Source organism: Eptatretus burgeri, chromosome 7 (genome assembly GCF_056783735.1).
Source record: "Eptatretus burgeri isolate ZD-2024b chromosome 7, Ebu_testis_v1, whole genome shotgun sequence".
NCBI classification, from domain to species: Eukaryota; Metazoa; Chordata; class Myxini; order Myxiniformes; family Myxinidae; genus Eptatretus; species Eptatretus burgeri.
Genome location: NC_140967.1, coordinates 99,087,269 through 99,097,268, shown reverse-complemented (window position 1 = coordinate 99,097,268; position 10,000 = coordinate 99,087,269). Strand labels below are relative to the sequence as shown.

General features: G+C 46.1%; 1 protein-coding gene across 23 annotated transcripts in view; it reads left to right on the top strand.

Moving 5' to 3' along the window:
• Window positions 1–10,000, top strand: part of LOC147023891 (signal-induced proliferation-associated 1-like protein 2) — a 389,701-nt gene that overhangs the window by 303,780 nt on the left and 75,921 nt on the right. For 22 of the 23 annotated variants that reach the window (XM_085889827.1, XM_085889825.1, XM_085889826.1 and 19 more), the window contains 2 exons: window positions 5,922–6,196; window positions 9,912–10,000. The exon at window positions 9,912–10,000 is cut by the window's right edge and continues 202 nt beyond it. In XM_085889827.1, coding sequence (XP_085745953.1) covers window positions 5,922–6,196; window positions 9,912–10,000 — 364 coding nt within the window. The remainder of the gene's footprint in view (window positions 1–5,921; window positions 6,197–9,911) is intronic. The other variant, XM_085889829.1, reaches the window with a different exon arrangement.

The window sequence follows — 10,000 nt, the reverse complement described above, 5'->3', positions numbered from 1 at the left end:
TTCGTAAATCATTCCAAGAAGCCTGGATTCTTATTTCCAAGCTGCGAGGCGTTCTGCCAACACAAACAAGGAGCTGTGGGAGCTGCTTGTGTTTCGGTGTGCATGATGGAGGTGAGTTGAGGTTAGCGAGATGTTTTGCGGTGGGGGCACCGAGGGGGGTGTTGGGAAATGTAAGATTCTTTGGTGGTAATATTTTTCTTGCGTGATTTTTAAAAAATTTAATTCCCCCCCCCCCCCCGTTGTTTGTTTATTTTTATTAAATAATTGTTTATTTTTGTGGGAAAGCTTGACACAAGCATTACAAAGTGAAACCTCCTTTTAAACACAATAATCCTAAAGCCAGTTCACAGCCTCACTGCTGGCCTATTGTCAACTTGATGTTGTTACCCCCAATTTGCTTTGACAACAGAGTTTTGTATAATATTGACATTGAGCGAACCTAGTTGGAGAACACTTGCGTATGGTGTGCTTCATGTTGTTTCGATGCAACCGTTTGTTTGTTTTTTTTTATGCTGGAAGAGCCGCTGTTCCGCTAATGCAGTGCCCCTGTTACCAGTAAGCTGGTACTCATTTTGCCAACCTCGGAAGGATGGCAGGACCCAGAGGCTGAAACTCAAGACCCGAAGATCTTAAGCCAGCCACCTTAACCGTTAAGCCAACACCAGGCTTGGCATGCTTGGCATGCTTGATTGGAAGCTAGTACAGCAGTAGTGATTGTTGTTGAGTACCCAGTAATTGGGATACCGGAGGAGGATACCTTTTCTTCGTGGTTTCAGGTTTGGGTTTAATGATCATAGAATCACGAGGCTGTGCGTACACTGGGTAAAAGGATAAACAAATATGTGGAATATGCCTTGCACAATTCATGTGTAAGTGTAAAAGCAAAACAAGGCTCAACAAAGTCGAAGGCACCTGTGACAAACAACAGTCTGTTTGGCCATTTAAAGACTGTGATGATAGTTTAGACAGAGCCCCTGTGATGGATGTTCTTGCAGTGCACTCACCAATAACGTGCCAAACAAATACAAAACACTCGGAGCAAAACGAATTAATTTGGTCTCTGGTCTCAGGACATACTGGCTGTTTTTGCTCTGCTGCCAAGACTCCCTCTGCCTTCATACAAGATGGTGTGTGTATACGTGTGTGTACGTGTGTGCATCCATCCTGGGCCAGTTTCTGTAATGACTCGTTTTATTTTAATTTTCAACACTGGAACGGAGCCTTGACTTCAATCGCTGTGCCAAACCAGTGGTTTAAAGTGGAGAAGATTTAGGGGCTGGCCATCAGACCTTTCAGGCCCACATTGAATACTTCTGCAGCTGTTCTGCACAGAGTTATCACCAGATTTCCACTGTGTTCCTGCCCAGAGCAAGTATTGAGCTGCGCTACACACTCAAATTGCCTCAGGGAAGCATCCAGGCTTCCTGACCCATCAAAATGTACCAGGGGGTAGTATTCCCTGAAGTTGGCCAAACTGTCTCTCTGTCGTCGGAATACAGACTGCGGGATTACATTCCCCCGAAGCTGTTCCTCTTACAATCCGGGAGCCTTAGGTACCCAAATATGGCTGCTGGCATCAGTCCCCTAAATCAACTTCACCTGTTCCTGAAAACTTTCACAGAGCTCCATACCTCACTTCTTGAGCAACCTTGTGCTTGAGCAACTTCTTCGTTCATCCAACTATCATGAATGACCAGCTCATCCTGCGTGACACTACGAATAAGCCATTTATTTTTCATTTTAGTCTTTAAGCCGAGTCAGCCATTTATTGCTCCCACATACCCCTTTCCTCCCGACCCTTGCATGGCTACCTGGAAGTCTAAACTCCCACCCTCTCCCCACTCTGCTCATTCTGTCACTTGGGGCAATCGTGCTATAATATCGGTTTTGGTCCGATCTCTCAACGGTGACTAATCACTTTGAAAATTAAATAATTATCGTATCCAGATCCGGATTCGGATCTTCAGCAAAATTGTATCAATTCTTCCTTGTCACACACCTTACGTGTCCACCAAGTTTCGTCCGAATCCGTCCACAACTTTTTGAGATATCATGCACACAGATAGACAGACAAACAGACAGACAAACAAACTGAACCAGAGGGGTAAAAACATAACCTCCTTCACTTTCGGTGGCGGAGGTAAAAATTACTCCTGCAATCCTGGATATGTCAAAGTAGGAGGAGGGATAGTTGGTGTTGGCAAACTAATTAATAAACCCAAAGCCAGGGTTGATGTGAGTCCAGGGGGTGGCGTCTCGCCCATGCTGGCAAGCTGGTGTGGGGATTTGACTGCTGGCGTGGATAAGCGGCGGACTTGTGTGGGATTACAACCGCCGATGGCAAACCGGCTCCCTCCCCCTCTCCCTGTCACCAACTGTAAAAAGCCACTGTGGGTTTCTATCCTCTTCGTCCCTTTTATATCCCCATGCTTTTTCAAGAAGAAAAAAACACACTGGGGGATATGGTAATCTGCTGCATCTGTCTGTCTGTCTCTGTTTGGCTGTTTGTCCATCACGCTATCTCCTCATAAACGGTTGTGCAGAAATTCACCAAACTTGGGAGTTATGACCACCAGATGGCAAGAATGTGTGAGAGCATCTGGATTCAGATCGAGCTACGAGCATTTTAAAAGTCATTCTTCACCGTTGAGAGATTGGGCTAAACTAATATATAGCACGTTATCAAAAAGGTTGTGGACAGATTCGGACGAAACTCGTTGGACACGTTGGGTGTGTGACCATGACAAACTGATTCGACTTTGGTGAAGATCCGAATCTGGATCTGGAAATGAGAATTATTTAATTTTGAAAGTGATCCTTCACCTTTGAGAAATAGGGCCAAAACCGATATCCTACTGTATGGCATGATATTGTTACGAATTTGGAAGCCTTGTGCACACAGACAGACAGCCGTCCTTGTAGCTCAGTTATTTCGATAAGTAAATGTGGATAGATAGCTCCCTTGCCCTTGTCTAATGGGTAAATAAATGTTCATTCGGTGTGAGTTACTTTTGATCGTTAGGATTTCCTTTTATTTGTAACACCACCAGCAATGACAGCAACAACGACAGCAATGGATTACTACAGCTCTGCAGAGAACAACAACAACCCTCTGCTCCCGGATTCTCCACGTGCTCAGTGGGGGAGAGGTCATGCCCCCACCCACCGATGCGCTGGGCAGCGCGCCGAGTGGGGGAGGGGTCGAGCTGTGCGGGAGCGCATAAAAGGGGAGTCAGTCAATCGGTCTAGGAAGAAGCTGGTCTGGAGCCAAATAAGCTGATGACGAGCCGGAGAAGCTGGTCTGGAGCCGGAGAAGCTGGTTTTGGTCATTGTCGTCGTCGTCTTTGTCCTCCTCCTCACGATCGAGAGCTCGAGCGACGCCAGTCCCCGACAAGGACCGCAAGGATTGGGCGCCGTGCCTCTCCCGGTGAACGGGCGAGCTTGAGGGACACCATTCCCCCCGCAAGAACCGCAAGGGTCGCTGTCCGGGTTTGGCTCACCTCTCGCTGGTTCCCGGGTTGACGCAAAGACCACATGAGGTGGACAGGTCAAAGACAGACCCTGGTCTTCAGCCCGACTGTCCTCCGGGCCGGAGGTCCGAAGAAAGACCATTTGGTCCGATTATTTGGGTGTGTGTGTGTGTGTGTGTGTGTGTGTGTGTGTGTGTGTGTGTGTGTGTGTGTGTGTGTGTGTGTGTGTGTGTGTGTGTGTGTGTGTCCGTCCATGGGCCCGTCTGCTAAGTAGTGAATTCTATCAGTGCTTTTTGCCTGTATATACGTGCATTTATTAATATTCGGTTTAACTCTGCCCTTGTGTGCTCCCCTCATCCCGCCATTGTAAATAAATACCCCGATTGATCAATGTTTCAGCTCGTTCGTGATTATTCCTTCATTGGCTTCGTGTGCTGCGTGTTGGAAAATTAGCCAGGCCGTTGCCGTTGTAACGGGATATTTGGGACCGACGGATCTCGGCGATCAAACCGCTTGGATCACACACGGAACGGGTACGCGAAGCGGCTCGTTCCGTACGGGTGCGTTCGAGGGTCAATTTCCCCGGTAGGTTGGACCAAGTGGGTGTTTAGGTAAATTGAAATGGGCAATTTACCCTACCCCTCGTGGTCTGTCTATTGGCGAACTTCGGTCCAAAAAGGGACCCATACTTTTCTGGAGTTTTCTGAAAAGGTACGATCTGAATTCCGGGCGATCGGTCGAGCCGACTCTGCAGCTCCATCTTGCGGTCATGCTCGCGGCCAACGCCCGGCCCCCTAAAAATATTTCAAAAATGTATTGGGCCCAATATGTTCTCGTGGATCAGGCATTACGTGGCGGAGGTATGCGCTCCACCGAGTGCCCTTCTAGTTATACCAACTAGAAGCACCCGCTCCCTACGGGAGCGGTCAAGGGGGTCATGTTATTATATTTATGCCTATTTTACTCCAAGGGGTCCCAGGATTACACACCCCAAAAAATGGTTGCGATCGGTTCAGCAGTTTTTGCGGTACCTGGGAACAGACAGACGGTGAATTATAGCAAGATGTTATCATGAGCATGCTGTTTCATCCTTTGAAAAGAATAAAGATCTTATTTTATGAAATGAAAGCATGACCTTGCAGCATGTACGTCATCGCAAATTCTTTGTCACCCTTTCCAGGAAATCGATCAACAAAACCTTTTTTTGAAATCGATACCTCCAGGAAAGCTGTGCGAATTAAACGTATTACAAAAATCTATAAATGCCTGCTCCACCCGACAGTTCTTTTCATACATTCGGAATAGATCGTTTTCATTTGAAAGGTAAATGTGAGATGCAGATGCATGCGCAGCCAAGGAAAATGAAAGAAATAATAATAATAATTAAAATTTTTTAAAGAAACACAAAGTTAATTAGCTTGAAAGGGTGTGCAATCTTTTCCCACCGCGACTCGCTCATTTAAGTCGATGTCATCGTTGAACTTAGATTTTGTAAAATCGGTTTGTAATCCCCGGAGGTACCCGTTGCGTCTGCTCGAGCATCCTTTCGACCGTTGCGACGAGCCTGTGGCTGCAGACCTCACCCTCCCGGGCTTCGGACGTGTGGTGGACCGGCATCGAGTTGGACCGAGAGCACGTTGGATATCTGTGAGACATTCATATCTGTGCTGTCGAGCATATCTAGGGTGTTACATTTTTTTGTCTCGCTAAAGGACGGGCTGTAAATTGCATTTCTCAGGTGTGAATTTTATTTATTTATTTTGCATTAGCGCCGCATGATTATTAACCCGTTTCTACATGCGTGCGAAATTGCTTGGCCGTACGAAATACCTGCGTTCTCCATCATATTCCGAAGTAAAATGTATATTCATTGCCATAAAGCTTCAACTGTGAATATTCACCTCGCCCACAAGAACAGCACGCGGTTCCGGCTCGGGAGCAGAACCCGTGCGCTGTGGGTCCAGGCAGATCCCTGTATATCATCATCACCTCACCATGGCAACACGTACTTCGTTTGAACTTCATTTTATCAGGCATGTCGCAGTTCATCAGCGACTTGCGAATCTGTCGTTAAATCCTGTTTGCACGTGTTGCCTCATCGTGGTTGTGCGTGCACGGAAAAGACAGTTATCTTCATGACATGACGACGTCATGTTTGTTGCGTGTTATTGAGCCGGTGAGAAACTGGTTTCAATAATAGTTCCTCAGTGCCTTGGTATTTTAACTGATACGATGAGATACTTTAATGTCTGAAAGGGTTTCCAAAATCAGATGGAACTTGACAATCAGCTTAACATACTCACCGATTTGATTAGCTTCGCGTGCACAGTCTTCCTATCAATAGTTATTGAAACTAATAGCCTGAGATGTCATCCTTTATTTAGTGTCGCACTTTTTTTTTGGCACCTCTCTGCTCACGACATGATATCCGTTTCCCTTTTATACCCACAGCAGGTGACGCGGGGATGTGAAACACGCGAACTGACTCTTCGCCGCAACAGCCTTGGCCAGCTGGGCTTTCACGTGAACTATGAAGGTGTAGTGGCAGATGTGGAACAGTACGGCTTCGCCTGGCAGGCTGGGCTGAGACAGGGCAGCCGACTCGTGGAGATATGCAAGGTGGCCGTGGCGACCCTTTCACACGAACAAATGATTGACCTTCTACGCACGTCGGTCACCGTCAAGGTGGTCATAATTCCACCCCACGAGGATGGCCTGGCACGCAGGTGAGCCGGTACTTGGATTCCGTACCAGCGTCACTGCCGCGTACCATAACTTCGTCTATCGCATGATACTATCATTAGACGCTGCAATGACCTGGGAAATGATTCATACAAGCTGTTGGTAAAACATTAGCCTTCCATTCTGTTGATTGCAAACGCTGTCTGGAACGTGGCAAATGAAAATGAGTCGCTTCTTATGTTGCCAGAGGACTGAAACATCTTCACTCTTAATTTTTGTCATTGAGTTAGGGAAGGAAGTTGCAGATGGGAGGGACAGGAGGGTGGGGACGCTGTGATGGGTGTGGAAGGAGGGGTGGGAGGGAATAGAGAGGAGAGAGAATGGGAGTTCAAGGTCATATTCATGACCCCTGTTTGTGATATTTAGTCTTTTTTTTTTTAATTATTTTTATTTTTTTTCATTTGTACATTTTGATTTTCGGTTAAAAATGTTTGCGGAAAAATCTTTGTTGGATGATTACTGATCATTCAGATGGGAAGAAATTGCATTAACTGACGTCCAAGAAATGTGGATTCAAATCTATTTGAGCATAACAGTGTAACAAAGGGGATAAGATGTCCACTCTTGGTAGGGGATGGTGGGAAGGGAAGGATAAGATGCCTATCCTGGGAGGAGAAGGGAGGAGGATAATATGTCTACCTTAGGGGGAGGGGGGATAAGATGCTTACCCTGGATGGGGGGAGTGGTTGGGGGGAGGGGGAGGTATATAAGATGCCTACCATGGGTGGAGGGGTGAAGAAGGATAAGATGCCTGATCTGGTCCACGTGTGATGCCAGTCCACATTTTGTGGTTGACTGTCGATAACCTCAGGGCAACTTGGGATGGACACAAGAATGCTTCTCATGAAAAGCAGGGCCACCCAAATCCCCCATCCCCCCTTTCCATGGAGGTTTAGGAATTTGGAGAAAATAAGAGAGGGTTGTGGGGGATTTACAACTGGGAAAATGAAGGGGGGTCGTGGTGAGGAAGGTGAAAAGTAATTCAACATTTCAAACTGCAAATGTAATGCAGTATGTTGAAGATTGGAGAGGGGTTTGCAATCGGCCTGTAATTTGACTTTTGAGCTGCTATGAAGATCACCGGTCGTCTTCACGTGTTGAGAAAACGTTTCTGATAGATATTTCAAAACAATTTTGTGCGCGTGCGCACACAAGGACTCTATTTATTAATTTACATATATTGTAGCTATTTTAGTTCTTGACAAAGCATTTAATCTGCTTGAACATCATTGACAACACACACACACACACACTTCAGATCATAACTTTACTCTGACCCACACCGATGATTCTGATCCCAAGACTTGTGCCACATGCCCACACAACCTCTCGCGCTCATCGTCTTTTCTTTCTTGTCCAAAGGTTAGTGCGATGACAAATGCCTCAAAACATAAGAGGAATGCCCCCTTAAAACTCGCTTGGCTGGCTGTTCATTGACCCAGACAGCTGTCCTGTTGCGATAATATGGCACTCGTGGTTCATTGAAGTATGTACGAGCGGCCGAGCCAACAGCAACCAATGTCCGTCCGAGCACGATGTAAGCTCGCTTCGACAAGCTGACTGTGCAAAGATATCAACTTGCACATTAATTTTGGCAGTCTAACTTTGCTTCTGTTAATGCCTTTGGAAAGTTTTGGTAAGTCCTACGACGTTCGCACACAATGACTGTTTATGTACAGTACGTGCTCATGCCACTCTGTACAGTACCCAGGAGAGAAGTACAAAGGCCTTGTCATCGAATAAGCCACCACCACTTGAGTTTCGCTTTTGCGGTTGCATCCCCCGTTGCCATCCCTTCTGTGCCGTGCTTTTGCTGCACACAGAGCGAGGAGAAAAAGTCAACATCCATCTTCTATGCTTTTCATCGACGTGATAATTCCCATTGCTTGTTTTGCTCCTTGTGAAAGAGCAATTCGAAATGGGCCGTGGATTGAGTAGCGTGAAGTATCGAGTCTCTAAACTTGACTTTATCAGCCTGTTTGGTCCATTGCAGGATGAAGCGCTTCTCAACATCCGTACTCTGTTCTCATCGATGCAATTTGAGGCCATTGTACTTCGGCAATTTTTTTCTGCCGATCAGATCCCTCCATCTGATCTTCGGTCTCCCTCTGTTTCTTCCTCCAGGGCCTTCTCAGATTTTCTTCACCGAGAAGGCTGTGTCCATCATTGCCCAATGGGAGCCTAGTCATACCCAGATGTTCTGAGCAACCACTGCTCTGTCCTTCACGTGACTGCTCAGTAAGCAAGTCAGTAATTCAAGAGCTGATTGGGACTCATGGCCATTTATTAGGTTGTTCATCTGGTTCCTACTCCTCGACCTTTCCGGCATGCGTGACCATTGTGGTACTGACAAAGTTACTGTTCCGTATGTGTAGCTGTTGAATGAATGGGGACACGCAAACCACAGCACCACCGTAAGTTGCAGTTCCGTTGCTGTGATTGAGTCGCATGCTTTCAACTGTTCTCGGATACATACCTGCACATGAAGGGCTTCACTCAATGAGGACGGCAAATATGGTGAAGGTCATTGAGTTCAGCAAGACATCACAAGCACATGATTCATTATTAAAACGGCTAACACAATAAAACCTGCCGTATGCGGTCATCCTTTCCACCAACTTCGTGCATAAGACTTTGGTAACGGTCGACAAGTGACCACGTAAACCACCGATTACATCACACAGACGTTGTTTCATCTCCCTCAGAGGTATGCTGTAAAATTCTAATAATTTGCATTTAATTCATGGTTACCTTTTAAAAAAGCAAATGCTTTGTAAAAAATAAAAATAAATAAAAAAATGGCTTTCGAGTATTGTGCTGGAGCAATGCGAGCACGCAGTTGCGACGACAAGCTGGATGATCGTACATTCTGGAGCGTGGCCAACACCTGGAATCTACTTACAGGTGCTCTGAGTACTCTGTAATGAGGTAGCGTTACATGGCAGCAATAATGCATCGATGCTCGGCATCGATTCTCCCCCAAATGGAAACAGGAAAAGACCGTTTGTATCGAACAGAATAAATTGCATAAAAGCCGGTGATGAAGATGGACAACCATTACGTTTCTGGACATTAAGTACGTCATTGGAAACGCAGCAAAGGACTTTGATATTTGACTAGTTTTAATTTTCTCGTCCACGACTGTCTCCCATCCACGACGCGCATCATGTAAAGTAAAGACAACCTATTACCTCTCTTTGAAATGTGGTGGTGGTTGATGGTTGTTATTGCTGTTGTTGCTACTGCTGTTCCTAATCTTCCTCGTTCTCCTCAACCTCCTCCACCCCTTTGCTCACCCACTTCGGAATAGCGGATGTTCTGTTACAATTTGAAGATCTGTGTAAATGCCGCATGAAATGAATGATCACGATATTGGTTTGTTGTTCGTAATTGGAGCAAATTTTCTCGTGAATCACCGTATGAGATTTTGGGACTGCCATTATAGTTCAGCTGATAGGTGGCATGCTCACCTCTGAGCTTTGTCGTCCTTGGGGCTTGTTTGTTAACGGAATTGGATTCAACCTTGGAAATTGCCCTGATAAAATGGTGGAGGGCACATTGCTACGGCGTTTAGAATACGTGTTCATTAGAAACTCTGGTAGCTATATCTTTGCTTTACTTTGAGTCCGTTTGCATTAAAGCTTGCCATCTTGCCATTTGCACATCAGAGCTCACGATCCTTGTATCCCTCCGCCCCAGGGGCTTTTCGGAGCACTGCCGTGTCCCTATGGTCGATTATAAATTTGGAGAAACTACCGTTCCCTTCGAGTACAACTGCGCGTCTTTCA